The 24,331-nt window shown below is 43.0% G+C and overlaps 2 protein-coding genes across 5 annotated transcripts in view; both read right to left on the bottom strand.

Moving 5' to 3' along the window:
- Positions 1-24,331, bottom strand: part of LOC111249514 (inactive tyrosine-protein kinase 7-like) — a 194,101-nt gene that overhangs the window by 125,574 nt on the left and 44,196 nt on the right. The window lies entirely within an intron of this gene.
- On the bottom strand, positions 8,559-16,704 carry LOC147756066 (uncharacterized). 2 transcript variants are annotated; one of them, XR_015326794.1, is made up of 3 exons: positions 15,235-16,684; positions 11,564-12,417; positions 8,559-9,105 (listed from the first exon to the last, which is right to left on the bottom strand). XR_015326794.1 is itself a non-coding variant. In XM_086987628.1 (2 exons), exons 1-2 carry the CDS (start codon positions 15,887-15,889, stop codon positions 12,146-12,148), a joined length of 927 nt encoding a protein of 308 aa, XP_086843754.1. In that variant the 5' UTR covers positions 15,890-16,704; the 3' UTR covers positions 10,586-12,145. The 2 variants fall into 2 exon arrangements, 1 of the variants encoding a protein (XP_086843754.1); XM_086987628.1 differs by lacking the exon at positions 8,559-9,105 and having other exon boundaries at positions 10,586-12,417; positions 15,235-16,704.

Below are 24,331 nucleotides of genomic sequence, written 5' to 3'. Positions count from 1 at the left end.
AGAAGATCCCCCATAAATCAACATTATCCCAGAGCAACAAAAAAGAAGGAGCAGAAAAACCGAAGAAACGGTCAAATAGCTATAGCTGAAGGATGCTGGGGCCACCAGCAGCCCTCGTGCTACCATCGCATGGCATTGTGGGGCCACTTGGCTGCGAGCTGATGCCGTTGGGTTGCAACTTAGCAGCGGCAACGGCTCGACGATCGTCAAGACCCAGGCGTCACTCTACGCGAATGAAGCTCCAACCGCAGCGTCGACACGCAACTTTGTAGCCAATCCTAAGGGGAGGCAACTTTTCTCAAACAGTAGCAGAAAAACATGGGAGATTTAGGGGTACACCGCTACTCACCGACACACCGCGTTACACGGGTAGAACGGAGTAAACAGACTCGACAACTCCTTCGGCAAAGGCGGTCGAGGGCGTCGAACAGTAGCAATGACTGATGCGCGAGGATCAAAACCGAACGCTAAACGAAAGAGGGATGAAGCAAAGTGGCGGCTCCTACACCTCAAGACCGACGGGAACAACTAGTCATCGGTGGGGCCACGGCATGTCAGGCCATGCTTCGTCTATCTCACTTCACCTAGGATTGTCGTCACAGTCGAAAACGCTCCGACAGAAAGGGACAACGGCTGTTATCGCCGCAGAAGCAACTTTACGCCACACAAAATGACATTCATCTCGAGGAAGCCAAAGAAGTTGCAGTTGTAGAGACAAACGGAGATTGATACAAAGCGGCTCAGGAGATATAGAAGTTGGCAAATTAACACGTTTTCTAACTTCTATATTGACAAAATGGCACGTTGAAGAACACTCTTTCAGCGCAAAGTTACAAACGAAATCATATGACGCTTACGCACACATGTTTGAACAATGCTTTTTCTGATGCTACTCGGTACAGCGGGAGCATAGACAGAAAATGTCACACTAAAATGCCAGCAACTGAAACCGACCACGATCCAGAATCGTTGAAAATGCTTCTTGGGTTAAGACGTACACTGCATATTTAGAAGAAATCCGTGTATACTTAACAAAATCTAGCGATGGGTTCAAGCTAGCTCCTACAATCACCTATGTTATAGCTGACAGAGGCTAAAAAACAGCTGTCCACATATTTAACTAAGCCGTTGAAAATTCCATTAAACCCGTATCACAGACAACGTTACTGCAACAATAGCTGCCTATGCTAGAATCGAAAGTCTAGAGCAAACTGTGTGTCCGAACTTCACGTACTCCCTAGCGCATCGCCTGGATGATATTAGCAGATACAGGAGGAAACCCGATGGCTCTCTCGCGTATACTTTTGGCAGGATGAGTTCTGTAAGAAATACTTACTGAAGGAGCAAACCGGATGCTGAGAAAATGAGGTCAATGAGAGTTCGGCTGGGCGTTTGCTGAACGGCCATTTTGTTGCTTTGCTTCTAGCTTTGCAACAAGTTTCCATGAGCGGTGGTTAGGAGCCGCATGCTATTTTTCTGTTGAAGCTGCTCAGAGTGTTTTCTGTAATGGCAGCATTAGGCAAACTCGCGCCAGTAGAAGCGGCCTCAGTCCCTCAGATCCGTCTGTATCTTATTACTGCGTCAGCAGCGCTGACTTTTCAGATATACGGGCAGAATCGCCTGCGAACTGCTACCGCTACTGCTGTGGCTGCTGATAACCCAATGAAGGGAGCTGGCCAGCTTGCAGCCGAGTAACCCGAGGACCCGATCAAGACCGCACAAGTCCGGAGGAGTTAGTCGACTTAACTCTCATAGCTGAGATGGTGGCTAAATATATAGCGCAAGCTTTATGCCCCTTCTACTGCTTCGACCAACAAGCAAACCGAAATCTCCTCCTTCGCGTAGTCCATCGTCTTAGCCGACCAACGCACAGGCACGCTCGTGCGTCATGCAGATACACACTGAGGAAGATAAGCGCACAATGACTTATCGGTTCAGTAAAAAGGCACCACATCTATCCGATAACAGCTACTTTTTAAGCTATAGCCGAATCTAACGTTTTCATCGGTTACTTTGGGAGTACAGAGCCGATCGGGTTAGGCCATCACATTAGTAGTGTAATCATAGATGTGATTCGTGTGTTCTTTGTAGGACCTATGGTTTTATGGTAAGAACAAAACCAAATACAAGCCTGGTTAAAAGATGTTGCTAGCAGATTGCAACCGAATACGCGGAACCCCCACCATTCCTTTTGTTGGGCCTACGAGTTCCGTTGCGTGTTTGTAGCGGCCGGAAAGCAATACCCATAGCAACAATTTAGATAACATTATCAGTTGGTACAAATGGGCTTGAAGCTTTCTAGGAAATATTTGCGAACATTAATAATAATTTACAGATTTACAATATTAAATAATTTATTGCCGTATTTGCCAATAAAAGTAAAGTAGAATACATAAATTAAGGCCCAATGCGCCCTTTTTGTACCTGCTCTAATCTCCTGCAGAAACCTAAAGGTCAGCTCTCGGGGAGCCATTGGCGATGAATTGAATCATGGCTAGGCCCGTGGCCACATCACGGTCCGTGACCATAGCGCACACTCGTCCTCCTACGGACTCAGCGCGTTTCAGCATAAAGCTAACGGCAAGCTAAAAGCTGAACGCGGAGAGGGATGGGGGACATATACAACACAGAATCTTTTCCAGGAAGTAACTCGTGCCTCTTGCTATTTACCAGATACCTTAAAACAGGCCCTCTTTAGCTTCCTAAGTGTTTGAGGCGCTGAGTAGTTGCTGGGTTTGAGCAAGTGGAATTAAGAGCAAGTGGCTAGCTAAGAATGAACGACTAGAAGTGATGTTCAATTTGTAAAACTTTGCGCATCGTCTGGCGAACGAAACGAAACAGCACCATGCATGGGATACGGATGACGCATAATGGCGTCGGTATCTCATATCTAAGATGAAATAGAAAACATGAAGTCGGCTCTGCTTAGAGCTCAAAAGTGTTCGGCTTATCTAAGCGTAGATACACCGGTTGGGCTGGCACTAAATGAGCGAAGACTACACGTGAATGTTTGCATCGTAGAGCAGAGAACTTCAAGAAGTACACCAAGACAATGTAGTGCTGTTGCAAAAGAACGAAATAAGCTATACACCATAAGAATTCTACCTAAAAATGGTATTGATGGCTATAAGGTTATGATGAAATCAAACCTAATATAAACATAAAGAGCTGCCTCCATACATTCGCTATCATCAACTTTCCTGTTTTTAGCTTAAAATTTCAAATATGCGTGTAATGTTTGGCCTATGATTTGATATTGTCTATAAACATGCTTACCAGATAGGCTCATTTATGAATCGTTAAGCGAAATAATGGTTTGTTTTTATTCTTTTTTTGGGTGACTTTGCTTTACTGTGTACAGACATAGCAAATACGTCATCTGTAGTCGCCTAACTCCAGTATTACAATGAAACAGATGGTGGTACTCTTTCGTACGATACAAACAACTTGGTGGCGCATAGGCTTAGATGTCCTGCACTTTCCCTTCTAGTCCTCGTTGATTTTCATGATATAAAATGTATTGAATACTATGTTTGTCTTTTACAATGGTGATGAGCGTGTTTCAAAAAAAAAAGTCAGGCTAGAATACAAATTCGCCTTCTAACTATATTAGTATGCATGACGTCGGCCAAATTATGAGCCGACAGCGTCACAGCACGGGGTCGCATAATGCAGCTGGTTTTTTGGTAGGATTAAACTAATAAGTCTGTCATACGCCGCGGGTCATTCGATTATTATAATCAGTTCCTTTATGTGAAGCGTAAACGTCGCGCAGATTACCCGGCTTTTGCGTCCGCTTGTTAAAACGCTTCGTGTTTTACGTTCGTGAGTGATGCACCACGTCAGACAGCTGGCCTGTCAGAGCACGAAACGAATTTTGTCTATGTTGTCACTTGAATCTAGGCCGATGCGTGTCCTTAATTTAAGCACACAACCACGTTCACAACGTTACGACGGAGGCCGTTACAGTTTTTTCGGCTGTTTATTGCCCCTTACTGTAAGTATACCAAGAAACAATTCAGATCGTATCAGAGCTTTGTCGAAATCACCGCGAGAACTTATTATCTGCGTTTTAAAATGGAAATCAATATATCACAGATGTATTATATATTATCGAAGGGTAGATATACAACATACCAAAACTTGCATTTCTCACAATGAAGCACCAAATCCGATAGGGGCACGAGTTAAATGAATGACTGTGCATTTACTAACCGATATCATATACAAAACGGCGAAATTTTCCAGAAACAGCATCCTGACCTTTGTATCGTCTTTTGGAATCGCACTCGCCTTGTGCTGCGTAATCACCCGATATCGAACCATCATATAGGAGTACCGAAACCCTTATATACAATGTATTAAGCTCCTCGCATATGTATAGCGTGCAGTACCTCGCCCTCTGTTCTAACAATCGGATTGGCGTAGGTCAGGCAGGGTCTAGGGCAAACGCAACGAGCGCCAGACGTTTGCGAACATCTAAGTGTAGAGAGCTACGAGATGGGCGTCACTCGCAGGGGTAAGATGAGATTCGACGCCTAAAGAGCAGTAGTACTGGCAGTGGTAGCGGAGCAGAACAGCAGACCCAGTCGCCATTTAGCCTTATTTACGACAGAGTATGCGGGCTCACTCATTGAGTCACTTGGTACCGGAGGCGGCGATGCCAGTAGCAGAAACGATATAGAGGCAGACGCAATGCTTGCTAGTGCGCGGTGCTCCAGCGAATTCGCCGTCGTCGCTTAGAGTCGGGTAGTAGCAGCGTTGCTGCGACTAAGTTGTGCTCCATTCACGAGGCCTTCCCCCTGGTGTCAGCCTGCCCCATATGTCCCCCCCCCTCTTCCCGAAGTTCGTCAACATCCCCAGTCCACCGACACACAGACACACACTCACTCACACATACACAGCGAAGACACCGACCAACCAAGCTAAACCTAGAAAGTGACCTGTCTTTCAACGAAGACTGCGACGAAGACCAGTTAGTTGCGAGCGGGGCACGGGGAGGTCTGGTTGGATCTCGTTTGTAGCAGAGTTCCACATACATGTACGCGCAGATAGATACAGACAACCACACTCACATACTAACGTTCATACCCAACGGTACATAACAGAGCGTCAGTGTGTTCATCGCCGTTTGTTCTTCGGGGGGCATTAGGGGTAGTCGTTGGCGGTAGTGAAGCAGTTTGTACCCCCAACGCCGCCGCGTCGCGGTTGTTCTCAACGGGGGAACCCTGGAACGCGCGCGCCAGGGTAATGCGCGAAGGGAAGCGGCAGCGGCCTGGATCGTAAAAGCCGATGAGTCACGTTGGACTCCTTGTGCTTCTTGTCGGTACAGCAGTCAGTAAGCAGGGAACAGTACCTACGCAGTGAGCACTGCCATGAGTACCAACACAAACGTGTGATATTCGCTGCTGTTGGCCTGTGCCGCAGTATTACACTCTTTGCTAGGGCATTCTTGTACAACGCTCAGAAAAAATGGAGGGAAGGAAAAAGAACAATAGTAGGAAAGTAGAAAACAGGAAGCTTTAGGAAGAATCGGTGGCAGGGCGAACAAAAAGAATTAGTTTAGCTTACGCTAACTTGGGGTAGGTCTCTCGGCTAAGGTTTGGCCTACGGTTTGTTAAGCTAGGTTAGACCTCATTCAGAACCTGTTTGTCGACGGAAAAAACCAAGGCAGAAAGAAAAACGTTTTGCCTAGAGACTCCTGCTTGACACACGTTCGGCAGACAGGATACACTCGCAGCCTATCGTTTATCACACAGAACTGTCCACAACACAATGTCCATTGTCTATAAGTTGTTGTCCTACTAAATTGTATTGCTGTGGGTTAATGTATTATCGAGGCCGCCTCATATAATACCAACACTAAAACGGAGGAAAGCAGACGTGAATGAGTTAAAAACCCGTCACGCAAAAGCGCACTGTCTGGTCGTAGTGGGTTGATTTTAACTAACTTTCGAAATCGCATACATTACGTATGTGAAACCATACACTGCCGAAGTTACTATTCTTTTTGCTCGAACTACTTAACTGCAAACCGTGCTTGTCTTCAATAATTTGTAAATAGCAATAAATGAAAATGACGTGCTTACCGTAAACTTGGGTAGAAAGGCCCATGGTTGTCTTTACCCAATGTTCAACCCGCACTCTTTTAAGGTGTCACCACTGATATGATCCATATTGTCAGTTCGAGTTATGTGCCGAGAGCCGAGCATAGAAATATCCAAAATTCAACAAACTCATATTCAATCTTCACTCACTGAAGCTGGGCCTACACTACAATTGGAATTCATAAAGTCTACTATTGGCTTTCACTGCCGACACGAGTTGACAGGAACAACAAAATGATGATATCATTTAAATCATACGACTATGTTATCGCTAGAAGGGGCTATAACAAATATCAATGTGATGGGAAAACTATAGCGATGGGCTCCGTACAATCTATTCGTCAATTTAGTGCGTAACTTGTTAGATGTTATTGCGCACAACGCTAGCTAGCTGAGCAGACACGGGCACGCAAATGTTTTAGCAATCTTAAGAAACCAATGCCTACGTATCAGCAGTTAGGGAACTTTTCACTTGGAACTGAACAAGTTTCGCCTTAGTAAAAGCCTGCGAGCCTGGAAAATAAAACCACGTCCGTAGGGGTCTTGATGCAATTTCGAGCCTAGTACTTACTGTAACTGTCGCTGTTTATACGACTTTGCTTTCTCTAGGCCACTCGCATAACAATATCTTTCGCACTCCTTCCTATCTTCCACTTCTTTCAGTTAAAAGGGAAAATTCAATATCAACCGAGTAATAATCTCCCTCCTTTAAGAGCGTAGCCACGACGCTGCTTTTCGCCATCAGTTCAGCAACAGCCAGCACGGTAACAACGAGCGAAGTCCTCGTAGCTTCTCACCGCCACGGTCCTACTTACCAAGTAGTCCTTTGGTTGGTTTCTATCTCTTCTCTCTCTTTGTTGCCCCAGGCTCCGCCCCCGTTGTCCTGGCTTTTTCACCCGTTTCGCCCGCATCACACGCGAGCAGCGTTATCCATGAGACTGCCTGGGGCTTGGGACCTGCAACCGCTTAGTTCAACGCTGTCCTTCTAAGGCAACTAACGACCAAGCAAGTCTAGTTGCTGTGTTTGCCTTGCAGGCTCGATCCGTCTCGCCTTCCATCTCCTGGTCCCGTTTTCTCTGGTGCTGGTTGGCTCCAATAATAAACCTGTGGAAGTGAGCTGCCCAGGCTCGCCGTCAGGCCATAAATCGGAATGGGGAAGCTGACATTTGGGGGCGTATGCAAAGAACATATAGCCAACCGACCAACTACGCCAGGCCAAGCTAAGCCAGGATAAGACCAGGCTATACGACGAAGCGGCGGTTTTAGTCCCTCGAACATACAGAAATGGCTGCTGAGTAATGGTATTGAGGACAACCGAACGTATAGGAATCACCTTCCGCGAACCATGCGTTGCTCACCTCCTGTATATAGAACAGTTATGCCTTCAATACAGCACCGACATGGCCCGACCGGTATAGTTGCAACTGTGGTCATATATACTTATATATATGGTAGTGTATACGGGGTGGGACAAACGTTAGCGAGTCTTTATTTCACATCTGTTAAAGTCGACACGCGAATTATTAAGAGATTTCTTAACATGTATATATAATGAGAACAAGCCAGGGAAAAACAATGTAAGGTTAATACTATATACTTATGTATTTAGCTGTTTACGTGAGTGTGTGTGCGCGCTTCGGCCTCATCACTGTAATCTTTACGGCATTCGATTTAATTACAGCTGTTCAGCTTGTAACTTGCGTCCAGCCTCGGCTGCTGTTTGTTTTGCAATGTACTTTATGTATTATAGTAATATAAGTTCCATATAAACAATCGTAGTGACTAAAAATAACTGCAAGAAATCGTACCACTCGTGTTACCCATATATTATATTTAGACTAAACTACACGACCATACACTTTCTCTCTCTCTCTCTCTCTCTCTCTCTCTCTATAGCGTAGCTTTCTATCCAAAGAACGTTAAAGCCACACGGATATAAAAGATGTAAAATCACTACATCTGGACGAGTACTCTGTGTATGGCATAACAAGAACTGACTTAATTTTTCAAAGCAAATCTTGCATGTACATTCTCCAACAACCAGTGCCAAATTTTTGGACCATTCAATAATGAATACAACCGTGTTTATTTAGGAGGTCTACTGGCGGAAGGGGAATCCGACAATTTGTCATCCAAATCACATCTGTAGAGAGAAGACGGAGCGTAATTATCGGCTTGTTTATACTAGTTTGTGCTACCTAGGCATAAGTGCAATTCATTGGATCAGCTTTACAGATATCGTGCACAAGAATAGGTGAATCGTTACGATTAAACTAGGATTACAACGTATCTTTTTAATTAGTTAAAGTCGTTAAAAAAATCGAGAATGGTTCAGTGAAATACAATATAATTGTTACTGTCACCCATATTAACCAAATGTGTTTGTTGTTACGCACGTAGAATAACTAAATGAACAGTCTCATTAAAAACGTACAAAAAAGGAAACGCCAATTGTCCAGCGCTCTGATCAAGTCCACTATTGCGTCTGCACATTTATTTATGTCATAGCCTATGTACGAAATATGCATAAGGGATGTAAATCTTTGCGATCTCCTTTCGTAATGAATCGTTGGATTGGATCGTCTTTCATATCTAATAATAATAATATATGCCTTATTTCATCCAAGCTTTATCAGCAACAAAGCGCACTTTATAGACATTAAATTAGGGATATATGCGCAGGCCATAATATCTATAATAACTGGTCAGCTTTTCAATAAACTTCGTCCTTCCATAGTTATTGAAAATATATTGTCGAATTTCTAATTCAAGTGTTTTTCTTCGCCGCTCTCGGATTTTTCGGTCCAGTGTGAAATATTCCACAGATAAACATTAGCACAAGGGCGAAAACCACGGATCCAATGACCAACGTCTGCAGAACAGGTGTTTCCTTGATCAGCTGTACCAGCTGAGCATACTGCTTGTGGATCCACTGAGCGTCCATTGCGACTAGAAAATGTTCATCCGGGATAACTGGATACTGAACGCTCTAAATCACCTGATACCGATTTACACGAAAAAACATTTAATATTATGCATCTTTTGAGCAGGAGCGCCCTTTTTGGGACGACCCCAAAAACACCATATCTATCTTCACCATTGAAGAATACACCAGATACTACGAAAACATTAAAAAACTGGTTGCCAACCTGTCTATCATTCCTGCTTAGTATACAAGTATAAAATAGTACATCTATACAACTTGCAAATCGATACGTCTACGCCTGGTTTGAGATATAGGGCATCACAGGCCTAAATGTAATAGGCAACCACGTTATCACTACATTAAACCAAAATACGTCTGCGAAATTTTGATTCAATTTCCAAAAGCATACCAATTGTCACACACAAATCGTTGCCGCGTGATAGACACAAGAAACGATCAGTACTATGTCAGCTTTGAGCACGGGATGACTTCGTTCAATAGCCATATTCATCGTTACTTGCCGTTAACCAGATAGCGCGGAAGTACACACACGTATTTAATGATAGATTGATTTAAATGGATAACAGCAAGATCACACTCGTATATAGTTTTTCTGGGCTGCCGGCAAAACAAGGTTGTGACCAACACATGGGTTAGAGCCGTTTTCAGGACGTAGCAAAACAGGGCATCGCCAAAATGTTTCTACTCGGTCAAAAACAAGCCGTAAAAGTATACTACTCTCATCAACACAAAATCTAGATAAGTTAAAAAATAAGCCAGTTGCTATTAGATTGCGAATATACCACGTCTGGTCGAACCTGATGCAGAACGGTAACATCCACAAATTTGAGATGTCACAACGGAGCTTCAAACAGTGAAGACACAAAAATCGGCGCAGCGTTCACTACAGTCGCTAGATTTTGTTCCAGTGGCTTCACGTAACGAGGAAGACCAAGAAAGCTAAGTCACTACGAAACGATCTTCCCTAGCTATAGCTCCTATCAATGGCCAACACATGTGACACCGTTAAGTCTACGATGCAACAACACAGGTCGTCAATGGCTACCGAAGGCCTGCCTATCCCGAGCTTACCCCTCACCTTTCCATAGCCAGCAATCTAACACGAGCCAATGGCGGAGAACGAAAGGAATGATTGAGTCAATGACCGCTTAATGTTCCTCATGAAGTAGACTAAAAAAAACACAAGAACCGCAGCTCCGTTTCAGTGCTGGCTTTTGCTGAGGCGTCATCTAGTGGCGCCGCTACCGTCGGCGGTAGAGAAGATGCGCCGGTAGAAAGAAAGCGTAAAAAGCCACAAAAAAAAGCTGGCAACAACAAGGAGATTGATGGGCAAAATGTTTAATCGAGGCGTGCTAATTCGTACCGCTGTTAAACTGTCAGTCAACAAAGCGCTGGCGACTTCGCCCGATTCTATCCGTGCAGATCCGGAAAAAATACAGCTACTTTTTTAGCCAACTCGAGCAAAATGGCGAAAAAAAGACCGAGTCAGAACATGCCTACAGGAAAGTACATAAAGAATACTAGACTACAATTTTTAAGAAAGGTTACTTTATTATGTGGATTAATTGTTGTTTAGGGGACTACCGGCTAATAGCGACTAGTCGGGCATTCGCACTTATCAATCCTTCAGGTGAACGCAGACACAAGAAAGATGCATTCTCTATAATATTGCTTCACGAAACAACCCAAAATAACGTAAACATGGCGTAAGTTAAATGTAATAGTAATTGGTAAATTAAAAGTGTTCAAAAAAAAAATGTTAAATTGAGGTCCTAAAGTTTATCTAACACGTCGAACATATATCTATATAGTTGAAGTCTTAAACCTTCTGCAACGTTATTACGTTAGGGAGTAATGAGTGTGAATACGTTTCTTTTAAGCCAATAAACTCGATGATACAGATGAATTTCAAGTTAAAAAGAGTTGAATTAACTTAGGGAACCAAAGCAGAAGTTGATTTAATTGTTTATTAACAAAGAAAGCTATCTCACTAAAAAAACTTGCATTTGTGGTTAAAAAGCTAAATCACGTTTTAGCGAGAACAAATCCGATACAATCAATAGTGTATAGCTAAATATCTCATTATCGAGACGATAACGCAGTTGTCGATGTGAGACACGAGATGTAGTACGCAAGTTCTGTAAATTAGAAGAAAAGCAACTTTCGCTCTATTAAAACAGGGCAGCATATAAAATCGGACGCAAGAGCTTCGGTCATTCAGGTAGTGAAGTATACGTTTTTGAAATACAGCTTACGGTTTAGCGTGTAATTGTAAACAATTCATAATTCGATAATGCAGTCTTTCTCTCTGATAAATGATGACAACAGTTAAACGCTTAGCTAATGTTAACCTTATTTTTAAGTTTTAAGTTAAAGAAAAAAAGGCTGGTGCTAGAACTCCACCTTTCTTCCATTAAATGAACACTGTGAACTTATCAGAAATGTCAAAAATAGCTATTTCAAGTACGCTCATAGCAAACTTATCAGAATTTGCGGCAATGGTCCTTACCTCTGCTATTGCCTTATGTTTTTTTTTGTAAAAAATTGTTACAAGACGCTGTCGTTGATCCCTTCTCTTTTCGCTATTTTCTCTGTTTTGCGTTCGCTGAAATCTCGAGATTATTCGGCCATGACACCAGTATTTTTCAACCTTGTTTTTTTTATTAACGCCATTCTGCCTTGATCATTTCTTATCACCGTTCTTCCATTGGCTCCACTTAACATATATATATATATATATATATATATATATATATATAGATATATATATATAAAAACCTGCCTAGAATCCTCAATGGAAATTTATGTAAGTCGTCAGGTCTTTTTGTCGGTCTTTCTTACTGACGAACAACGTTTTCCGCCATCACATAAACATTTTAACCGTTCTTCGCTGGTCATGATTTATTCGATAGTTCTATTATAAGTTCGTTGTGCTCATCTCGTCTTTGCCGCCACCACTTCTATCAACCCACTGTCAAATCAACCTTCAGTGTGTCGTGTCCCATTTTGCCCTACAGGACACTCTCATCCAAACAGTTTTAAAATTTGGTCCTTATCAATCGATGTAGCGCGCCTTCTCATTACGTAATTTTCACTGCTTTTTCTGTTTGGTTTTAGCATCCCGCCTAAAGCAAGAGCAGCTTCGGAAAATCACGATGACGGCGCCAGCGAACGCTACTGGATACCAGTGTACATCTCGTAAATACTGCTGCGCCAGCGGCTGGATGCTGTCACGGATGAGGCGTACACTAGCGTCAAGTATATAATCAAAAGTTGAACTCTCGAGCGGAATTGGCTCCTCCTTGACGTGACGATACGTTTGAGCGACAAAATCGATGAGCGCTTTAGTCTCCCATTTCGTTCCTGTGAATTCAGTGACACAGCGCATTTATAACATAGGTCTAGCAGTGTTAAAAAGATCTATATATATATATATATATATATATATATAATAGCATTGAATCTATATAATTTACTACAGGGATGCACTTCTTCAGTCCTCAGGGTTTCATATTATATCGCTGTACATTTTTCGAAAGGTAAATGACTTTAGCTGATCTCATAAATTCGTCATTAATGCTAATCTATAGCGACACCGAATTTCGACATACGATTCTCTGCACATCTGATCTGCAGTACAGTTCCTTAGAGGTACTTAATTATCGAACTTTTCTAATAAATGTTTTTCCATTGTAGCTAACTAAATATAATAGCTATAATATATGAGTTAGTATGGTTGGTTTCAAATTTAACACACCATAGAATACAGGCGGGTATAGTGAATATTGTTACTTTAAGGAGTATCGTGGCTGCGGAAAACAACTGCAACAATTGACCAAATAGGGCTCACGTAGCATTGGAGTTGGAGCTCGCTGGCTATGCGAAATTCCCTTTTACCTGTGTACTTTCAAGAAACTGAAAAAAAAAAGCCTAGGCCTAATTTTGCATCCTTTACGTTCAATGCTGCTTTATCGTAATCGGTTTCTTCCAGTGGAAATGCTTTTTCTATCCACAGCCTACATAAAACGAAGAGAATGGTCTTCGTCGAACCTTGCATGTATATTACTAGCAGCTTAGCCCGCTTCCGAGTCCGTGAACCGAACGGGTACGTAGAACAAACTATCCACGATTTATCGAAAAGGATTTAACATGGACAGCGAACGGGACGACAAAGACGAAACAAAAAGAGTTCCAGTTGAAGAATCAGCACCCCCTACGACTGCTATAAAAAAGCTTTACTTGGAAGTTCATTTGTTTACTCTTGATTGATTTAAGCTAGTCTGTAACTATGACCGGATCGATAACCAAGTAGAGAATTTAACGAAAAGGTCGTAGCAACAAGCAAATGGACGATAAACTGAAACGCAGTTTTCGAACGCTATGAAATGGGTCTAAGTTTGCGTGTGTAGAAATTACTCGAACTTATTTATGTTTAGCACGTAGCTACTGCACTCGTTGTTTCTACAATATTACTTAATAGTACTGAGATGACTTCGGCCAATTCGGAGCGACTTCGTTAAGGCCATGTAAGGAACGCCGTAAAAGGTACAATGATCCACAATGGCAATTTTATACTCGATCTCAGCGCCATTCCTAAAAATTATACATCATAAATATACGTGCAGGTTTTCGATCCGTAACGATACTCTATATAGTAGCATTACAGATTCTGAAAAAAAAAACTTAATTTCAGGTCACAGATGCATTTTGGAATATTCCGTTTTTGCAGGCTGCCACTTCAGTTGCGGGTGATGCCAACACAATTGGCGCTCGCTGAGGTGATGCTTTACGTAGTTCATGCCTAACGGTGTAACCGAGAGAAACACGTGTGTTAGCAGCCAACAAGAAATCACAGCATCCCTGTGCTGTTTGCGGGACGCTATTTTCCTTTGGTGAAGTCACAAATAGGAGCTGTCCTGCAGCACCAGGGTCCTTTCTTCGGTGAGCCGTGACTCTTTATGCACCACCATGCAAATAGGCCAGTAGTAAACGGATGCGTCTAAAGGCCTTTACTGCTGTCTTACTCATTCCAATGGCGTAAGGGTCATCATCATTTTGCTATGGCAGTCAGGCCGGAAAACGGCAATGGCATACGGAGGTTCTGCTGTTTCGCCTTCCAGCTTTCTTCTCGCCCAGCGATTTACAGGCGCAAAAACACACACTCATTGACAAACACACCGATTACGAAACCCCGAACGCCTGCTCATTGTCTGTCATGGTCAGCCGGCTATTGTGGCGATTCGTGATCATCTGTGGCTGGGGCTTCCATGCGGCTTGAGATTGTGTACTGAATTAACAGGGGACCTCCCGTAAGGGAAGAAGGACATTGGGGAATCGTGGAAGTGTACTACACCAAATCAGTAAACATTTCGATATGGAAAGGCTAAGAGACTCAACAAAGCCTTAGATGCTTAACTTTAGGTAACACGCCACTATAATAGAACGCTTGCCTCTGTTGTTCGACCGCTCTTTATGTCAACATTTGACGTATCACACGCAAATATTAATAGGTACTGTCGATCTATTAAAGGGAAACAAAAGTGAAATTGGTTTCTTTCATTTCGTTGCCCTCTTTTTAATTATCTGACGTGTTTTAACTGACCGTAACGTGGTCGGCATAGAATCTATGGTTTTTACTCGGTATTGTAATGGGTGACGTAATGCTCCACACTATAACCAGTATCACACAAATCGAGTTGTCAAGCTTTTTTATGTTTGGCCCATTAATGACCCTGCCCTTCTCGTTCATTCAATATTATATATGATTTCAGATTTAATATACAAGATATGAAGTGATTAGTGAATAAGGCTAGTAATCCAGATAGATCGGAACCTTTTAAGGTACCATTTGCTGATGATTATGCGCAAATTGTTAATCAGTATGCAGGTAAAATAAGTCGAAACTTGGATTTCGGTGGCCGGAAGAAAGATACAATATCGAACAAAAGCTGTATGGAAATATTAAGTGCGGACTTATCGAAACAAAATAGGAGGTAATCAAATTGATTCTATCACACAGCCTGCTTATTCACAACGGCAGGTAGACGTTTAAAAGTATAAATAAAAATTTTATGCATACAAACAGCATAACGCTAAGTTACGTAAATATGCTATATCATATAATTTACCTAACATCCTCCTTGGAACCCATTTGATATCACAGAATAAAACATAACTTACCAACGAAACGGTACATCTTGCCCTTCTTGAAAAACAGCAGCGTGTTCTGTTGGATACCGAAACGTTTTTTCAGATTAATATTCTTCCTATAATCGACTATCGCAACACTGATTGCATAGCCCATAAACGTTGCTTGGATGCCCTCGAGTTTGGCACGAAGAGCGGGGGTTTCTTCACTGATGAATGCTACCAACCAGTCACCAGTTGTTGCTCCGGTAGTTGCCTGAGTGAGGTGCTCGAAAATTGCGTCATCGAGGATCTGGACTCGTGCGTCGCGCGCCTTATGTACCCAGTATAGAAGGTCGCTAGGAAGAAGTTCCGGAGAATGGTAAATGGCGGGAATGCCTTCCCTAAAGAACATCACTCGGGGTACGCGGTCGATCCTGTAGCGCTTCTCAATTTCGGCATTATCACGAATGATTGTCAGAGAGCACTGGTACGTATCTTCCATCTCTTTGAGATTGTCTTGCAATAGTTTCTCGTAGCGTTCACACGAGGGGCAACCGGTACGTTTCGAGATGACGACTAGCGCATACGGCTGGTTTTGCACAACTCGATCGAATTCATCTGTGGTTTGGACAAAACCTGCTACAGTTACAGCTACCATTACTGACAGTACTGCGACTCGAAGCCCCTCCTTTCTGAGTTTCAGCATCGTGTCAGCCACCGATTTGAACTCTATGAATCAGGCTTGAAATACTCGGTGTCTACAGCTGTCTCTCGATCTAATCTATGTTACGAAATAATACCAGTTTGATATTAATATTTGTCACAAACTGGAGAGATGTAAGATACCGGATTTGCCGAAACAACCTGCGCCTCCAACAGCTGGCGACGCCACCGTCGGGGCCCCAGCTGTAACACAACACTGCAGATTGCTGGCCGACGTCTAACGTCGATGAGCTTCACCCTTTGCGCGAAAGGCGGGCTGGACGGCCGAGCTAAACGTAAACAGCTGGTCAGACTGTGCGAGTTACTTTGACAGAAGTCTCGTCGATAAATAGAAAGAAGCAGTTCTGATCGGGCTCGCGGCGCCTTGCTAGCACCTACTAACTCCGTCTACCAAACTGGAAACAGACATTTGTGTAGGCACATACCCTGTTTTGCCTGTTATGAATTTGAAGCGAACTAATGTATTTAGAATCGAACGCAGCACTGAAATTTGCAAGGTTGTCTTGATTATCTTCGTGTTTCGAGTGATATCTAGCAGAAAACTCAACAGGTGCTTCATTAACGAACAGATAGGTGGACTCTTCACAATCAAATAGCACATGTCGATCAAATTTCTATGCAGGGTTGTTGGAACGAGTAGAATATACTATAATGGATGTATTGTCGCTGCTCCTGCTTATAGCGCAAGTAGGCAATTGTAGTTCTAGTGAACCTTCTATGGCGATCACAGCTCTCTTGCTTGTCGGCCCTTTCCTACGCGTTGTGGGTAAGGGAGAATGTTTACGTCTGTCGTAGGCTCAATATATCGGCCGCAAGGCAACTCCTATACGACCTGTGGATTACTTAAAAAGAGCATACAGAGATAGCTAAATTTTGTGATTCCCGACCGAAGTTGTACGAACGAAATAGAGAACTTATAGTGATTACTTTTCGAAGAAGAACGAACGAGTAGATGGAGATCACACAGTTTTCTAATAAATAACAATAACAAACGTAAAATATGACCTAACCAAATTTAAAAACATGACTAATAAAAAAAACTGACATGTCTGAAGTACATTTAGCTTTGGTTTTGGATTTGCGTGCGTATGTTAACCGCATATTTTTATATATACTTTGTACCCAACCCTTTATATTTTCTTCAGCCATTTTTAATTTTTTGTACACAACATAGAACTTAGTTCGTTTATCGTTTTGCATTCAATCTCAGTTTGTTTTTAACCACTTCAGCGTGCGATATGATAGCCCACAGGCTTTGTAGTTTTCACACTAGTCCCTATTATTTATGCATTTCTTAATTTAAATAGTTGAAAAATCAAATTCTCTATTTAAAAAGCCACATTAGTTTTCACACAGCGGAAGCTAGAATCTCCTTACCACGGGGAGGGACGTTTCAGCAGCGCAATAAGTAGTAGAATGACTCTATAAGTTATATATAAAAATGAAAAGTACGATCGTATTATTAGATTTGTTTTTTTTTCTATGTCAGGGCTATTTCTTTTCACTCCTATCAGGTTAGTCTCAATTATTTGCAATGGACGATTCGTGTAACTTAAAGTTTAGTACCATCGGACGCGAAGCGTTTAAGAATGGCTATTAATTACGCTTAAAGATTTTTCTATTAATTTTTTTCGCTGAATATTATATAAAATTGTCGATTTTTTAGCATCTTATTGGGGGCACCTTAGAATGTACACATTCGGTCGGTTTAATTATAATAGAATCGTCCGCAAAATCAATATACACAGAATTTGGCCTTATATGTATAATCATCTTAATTAAAGATGATTATACTACACTACTTATCATCATTTTATCTTAAAGCAAATGGTACCAGAATACTCTGTGACTATTCTCTGCAACTATTTCTCGAAAATATAAGTTACAACCTCTATAGCGAATTGTTACATATAGATTTGTTACTTGAAAGAACACTACGGTAACAAAACAGCAAGTACCTGTAAAATGTAGGTTAAACACTCGAAGAATAGAAATCTTTAGATAATTATATACATTTTTAGATATTAACATTAACAATTTATCGATCGGCAGTGGTTAAAGCGCGTTCAGCTCTACTCAACAAAGATAAGTCTTTTTTAAAGGATTTTTTTTAAAGAAAATGTTTGATGCTTTTGTGTTTGCCGTTGAGTCCAGTATCGTGTATTCTCAAGATGGCGGTGGAAGGTTTGCCGAAGGTAAATACCGATGCGTTGCAAGGTAAGTAGTCTTTACACGGCGTTTTGACAACACTAGGGTAATGGACTAGCAAAAAAAAAGTGACAAGAATAGACCGAGCAGTGCAGTTATTCTATTGCGACAGAATTTCGATTGATGTCAGAGAGGGATCGATTTAGGATGGACTAAGAACTGTAGAACAATAGCAACGTGTGTTGTGAGGCCCATCATATTCTAAAAAAGGACGAATAAGTACGTGAGCCCGGACGCTCATAGGTAAAGGTTTGTTATCGCATGAGAACAACTCGACAATAGTTATATATGACTGTACATTACTATGACAATTGCACTGCTACATAGGGCCACATAATAGTTCGTTTCAATCCAAAGTGTTCTTTTCAACTCCCAAAGAAAACACTTCCAAGTTCTACGATGCAGCCTGTTCAGCCTGGTTTAGGTTAGCGCAGATTAAGTGAACATCTCCAATGCTTACTCGTAACTGAACATTAATGTATTAAAGGTTTTTGGCATAGACGCATTGCTTTTTCTTACCGTAGGCCAGCATCCTTTATGGTGACTGACAATATTGAACCTGTCCTCATTTTTAACTACCCTGTTTTGCCATTCATACAAATAGTAAAGTTGCTACTTACGTGATTCGCATACAACCGTCACGATAACCAGCGAGAGTTGATTTGAAAAACCACGATTACGCTTAAGACCACAAGAATTGTTCCATTTCGTGCGCATGTCTTACCTGAAAATAGCAAATTTCGAAAGAAGATTATTAAGATAAAAAGGCTATGTTTGGTAGAGGTCATATACGTATTGTCTTGATCTTATGGCAAAACATAAATGGAAAGCTAAATCTGCTCAAATAGTAGAAATTAAACCAAAAACTGTAGTTTTCATTTTATTTGCTTATATTTCATAGTTCACTTTTATTTCATGAGCTCTATCAGCCAGTAAGAACACTGGAAGTCACGCGGCAAAAAAGAGGACCCTTCAGCGAAGGAACGCTTCGAGGGAAACCTTTCGGTGGTGGTCAGCACATCCGGTCTCGCGTCTGGAGAGAGTCCCGAACTGAAGGGCGTGAAAGTGACGAGGCAGCGCCGGCGTGGCTGTGGCTTGACTTCCGTAAGGGTCAGGCTCGTGCAAACGTGAGGGCTGCTAGTTTCTCGGCACCTCCAATAACTCGGCATATACCCCCGGGGTCCGTCCTGCCTTGATGAGGTGCACTTCGTACTGGCACCATCAAGTCTCCCAGCTTTTGCCATTTTGCAGGATCTAACCAGCTCCTTGGCCACTTTTGCCAGGAAATGACCGATCCCTGTCCCTGCCACTCGGCAGCTTTGCCCTTTCTTCTACTTCCTCTTCAGAGGACTCAACAAGGCAGTTATATCAAAGGGGCAACCATCGGCTAGCCACAACGCGTCCGTAGCAAACATATAGCACACCATATCTACCGCTGTTCACCACTGTACTAGTGATATACGTACAGACTCAACCCACAACGACATTAACGACGCGAACAAAAGTCGTAATAACAGATAAAGCTGAAGCTGCTGCTACGGTTCACAAAGTGGTTTCACAAAACCATGGAGCGTTTCTTATCCTTCGGAAGCTAACAATTGAGGTCTACATCAGGGTTGTGAAATGCGCAGATATCAGGTTTACCGCGCGTCCATTCTTGCAGCTTTTGTTAAGGACCGCTCGTTGGAGAATTTCTCCAGCTTGGTCACACATGGCCTGCTAGACATAGGTCAGTATCGTGATAGATTAAACTACCGAACAATTGCCTCGATACCTTGCTTAGTATTACACCGTGCTGATAAATAGCGGTAAAAAAAATGCTCTATTCTATGGGAAGGAGGCCAAAGACAGAGATAGTAGAGAATGGGAGAATTGCGGTAGTGCATGAGAAACTTAGCGACTACATCGTAGTCCAACTATTTAACAAGATGCTAAGAGTTACGGACTGAATGGTGGGATCCAAAGTAGCTGCTTAGGATTGGCGGAATGATACACCCGCTGGCTCGCCTAGTTAGAAAGGAGAAGACAGTGCCTAGTCGTGGTTAGAATACTTAATTAATCAATTTGCTGCTCCTCGCCCTCGGGGGTCCTAGAGCGTCCCGCTACAGAGAAGGAAAGAGAGAGGGAGAAAGCTACACTAGGTCAGTTCGTTTGCAGGAGTCCTGGAGTAAGAAGGCGAAGCGCGCTGGGGTTACTTTACTAGATAGAGCAGAGAAACCGGAAAGAGCAACAGATAAAGGACGAAACAACCAAGAAGCCAGTCAGCTAATCAAGTTCGAAAATACGTGTAGAAAAAAAAGGGAGTGTCAGATGTGGGTAGAGATAAGCGAGGGACGACGCGGCGACTGACGATTATGTTGTGATGGTGTTTATTTCATACGGCCGTGACAAAGTGGGTTGTTTAAAAAAAAAGCAGACATTTTTGCGGTAATGTGAACTTCTGATGGAGATTTCCGATGGAACAAAAATGGTTTGAACGACAAGGAAGTAGCTGCTTGAGTAAACTGATCGATTAAGACATGGGATGTCTGAAATAGGCAACTGCAAGTGAACAGAAGCAACAATCTGAAACAGGTTTAGAGGCAGGTTTTAATTCTGAAAGGCATGTTTGTATAAATAAAACAAGTCGATCTGACATGCATGATGAAAAATTGTTAATCCAATTACAAATGGAACATACTACAATTTGTAGGATCAAGCTCATCGACGACATTACTGCGTGACCCGTTAACAAATCCGTTTACAAAGTTGATCCCCACTGAATTTATTACTTGGTATGTGCAAGTTTTCTTTCCTACAACACAGTTCACTGTCCAACGTACGGCGCATGAACGCTTTCCAATCTCACTGAAGTCGAAACCAAAATTTCTCCTCGTCATTGAATACTGCGCAGTTGTTCCAAGCAAGTCCCTTTACCCCCTCCCCCCACTTCTCATACGGCTTTTTATCAAAGCTGTTTTGAAATGTTTACGGACACGGTGTCCGCTTCAATGATATCAAATCTATAATATTACAAGTAATGCTCATGAGTTATGGGACGACGTTAAACTTCCATTAGTTACTGCTTTGACGCCAGCCACCGCCTCTAACGCAATCCCACTTTAGCTTCGTATTGGGCTGCGAACGACGTCTCTAAGCTTTGCTTTTACTTCGTCTAAATCCGGTCGCCTTCTACTTGGCCTTATCCGGATCCCTAGACCATTAGCCGAGATCAGACTCTAGGGCCTGATGTCCGTTATGGGTGTCACCTCTAGGCCGATACTGCATCTGCCACCGATGTTGGCGAGCCAGCTCTATGGCCGCTGTCATCAAAGACATTGACTCAAAGAGGCGAGTCAACCAATTCGAAATCAAAATCTTCGCCCCGTAAAGCGTGATCAAAATTGGAGGTCCGCGCAGATTTAATGGGAGACGGTGTTTGAGGAATCGAAATCCTAAAACGCCAAAGGCAGGTCGCAGGGGCAAACAAGTCGTTACGAGAGCAACACGCAAGCCAGAAACAAACAAGAAAAACTTACTTTCAGTTTTCTTTATAAAACGAAAAAGTTGGCCTACCATGATCCGACCGCACAACGACGATGAGTGCAATACACGATACCCCATCCAGGCAAATCGCTGTTCCAACCTCTAGGGCAACTCCGAGTAGACCTTATCAATTTTACATTTAACTTGAAAGGGAGACTGGTCGCCAGTAGAACGTCAACGACTGTTGCAGCAATGACGTCCTCTCAAAACGACACAATCCACCTTTCTGCGTCCGCAACGCATTTTCGAAACGGCGCCGAACCAGGCCCTTGGGTCATTGGGTAGTAGCGGCGGACGTTGTGGATCGGTGCTGACCTGTGCCGGTTCAGAAGGGCGTCGGCGGTAAAGAGCATATGGAGTCTGTGGGGATGGGACGGGGGTAAAGCAGTCAAGAAGCATAGCAGTGGGATGAGGGTGGGTCGGTCGGTCGGTCGCTCGGACGGCGTGGCTGGTGGTGGTCGCGACAATAAATATAAATTACCCTCTCCAGCCAGCCTATCCTGTAGAGAAATGGTGTGCCGCGTTTGTTCTGACCAGTCCTGTGTGCACGATACCCTTGTCGTTGCCAGTTCTCTTCCGGAGACGCCTACTGATTATAAGTGCTGCTGCCACCACTCATCACCACTTTGACTCTACGTTGGCTTTCTTTCTTTCTCTCTCTCTCTCTCTCTCTCTATATTTTTCCGCACGTTCCTCTCTTTGGCTGCTCAAAGCGTTAACACCTAATGTCCGAAGCACGCCGTGAACAAACCCAGCTTCTCCGTGGGCATGGCAAACCAACATCTGGGCTTAGATCTCCTCAATTTAAACGCCGATATGAAACAACGTTGCAACGCAGCCCCAGCTTAGAATGGCTTCACACAGTTAATACGGTCAACGATATGGTTTCGAAAGAACTTGCTTGAAGAGTTGGCAAGCCCTTTTAGACACAAAAAATCGACCTAACGTTAACGAAATAATCGTCAGTTGCGCAGGAAGTTTGATTCTGTTCGTATCTAAAGAAGTAGGCCATCTGCGTAGGTTTAAAATGTAACGAAACAGTTATAACAATGCTATTTGTGGGTAAAGAACGAGCATAGAATAGGTACTGCTTAGGTTGTACTTCAAATAAAGATTTGCGTATTATTTTTTACAATGCCCATTTCAAATATACTATATATAAATTCCAGAAAAAGGTTGTAATGTGTGAGTATTTGTTTGGAATTGACTACATATCTTGTGAGATTGACTGTAGCGTATAAAGCTGACTCATCCTTTGATTGGTAAAAAATTGAAGCTAAGAAGACAGAGCACAGAAGATTATTTTAAGCGGAATTAGCGGAATTTTTTGATTGAATACTTGTCACTCCGCTTAACGTAACCTCTGTGGACGTATTCTATATTATATTATTATCGTTATTGCTTTTGTTTATAACATTCTCTCTACACATAATTACATTCTGCCGCGCATCGTCTCCTTCAGTATTTGTTCGACGACATTTACCTCTTAAAGGATTTTTATCTATTGCACCCAATGCTACACGCCTTGCATTCATATGACGAGAGAGATTTTCAGCGACTAACCCATATCAAGAGGCGGTCCATCATTTCAGCAAAGCAGCTGTTTCCCCCCTTTTTGTTTCGCTACTTTGGACGAATTTTTTTCTCGTGCTGTTCACGCGTTCGCTTCTTTTTTGAGGCTTCCGCCCTTTCGTGGCTTCCTTCACGGTCGTTGTATTTTCCTCCCAGTATTCTTTTGACCCGTCTGCCTTTCGCTCATATGTTAAGCAGCCCCTGGGGAGCTTTATACTCCATCGAAGGAGGGCAAGCGGCCCATGAACAGCGCGTTACTACCAGTAACGCTGGCTACCCAAAGTATATTGCGGGTCGCGTACCGTTTTTTCTTTTCTGTTCTACGCCGCTGTCGCCCCTGAACAACCTCCTGTATATCCATTCGGTGGTGTCCTAGCGTCGCACTTTAAAGCGCCACCAACCGCTAACGGAAAGATGGTAAAAGAAAGAGCTGCTGTTGAGAAGCTCGACCATCTACAGCAGCGGTCCTCATGAAAAGCTGAAATGGCTTTTCAATACCCGTCGGCGCGGAACCTATGGTCTGCGCTGCGCGACTCTATGATGTAATACGTTGTTTTCAAACCATGGTCGTAGAATGGCGACGTATGGCACCTGCCTTTGGTGCGCGAGCTTTTGCGCAGATGTTCTGCTGGGTCTTAGAAACTGACAGGGTGTCCTCTTTTTTCCATACCTTGGTGGTGGCAAAAGGCGGTGATTGTGGCCGAAGCCAGCATCGCCGACGCTTCCATTGCATCATTGCTCGTCGGCAAACGCCCAAAAACAAAGGTGCACTTTCCAGACGAACGATTTACACACAGCAGCCATATAGCCAAGTATGCACGCGGCCAGTCGAAGCGTGCAGTCGCGTGAGAGAATAGAGGAAAGAATGGGCGGTGGAAAATACTGGGCTGAGACAAGCGAACGTCGTCATCGAACTTCAAGAATAACGGCTGCAACGTTACACGTTCAAAGTGAAGTATAGACGCAATCATGGGTCGGGATATTCGGAAATTTTAAGGGGGTCGCCAACAAATAGCGCAGTGAAAAACAACAAGCTTTATACAACGCCAGCGGATGCAAAGCCTGCCAACGGTGATCGCTACACATTTTTCTACCGTCGAAGGACTCACTGTCAACTGAA

Source organism: Varroa destructor, unplaced genomic scaffold (genome assembly GCF_002443255.2).
Source record: "Varroa destructor unplaced genomic scaffold, Vdes_3.0 BEIS01000004.1, whole genome shotgun sequence".
NCBI lineage: Eukaryota > Metazoa > Arthropoda > Arachnida > Mesostigmata > Varroidae > Varroa > Varroa destructor.
This window is presented reverse-complemented; position numbering and strand designations above follow the sequence as displayed.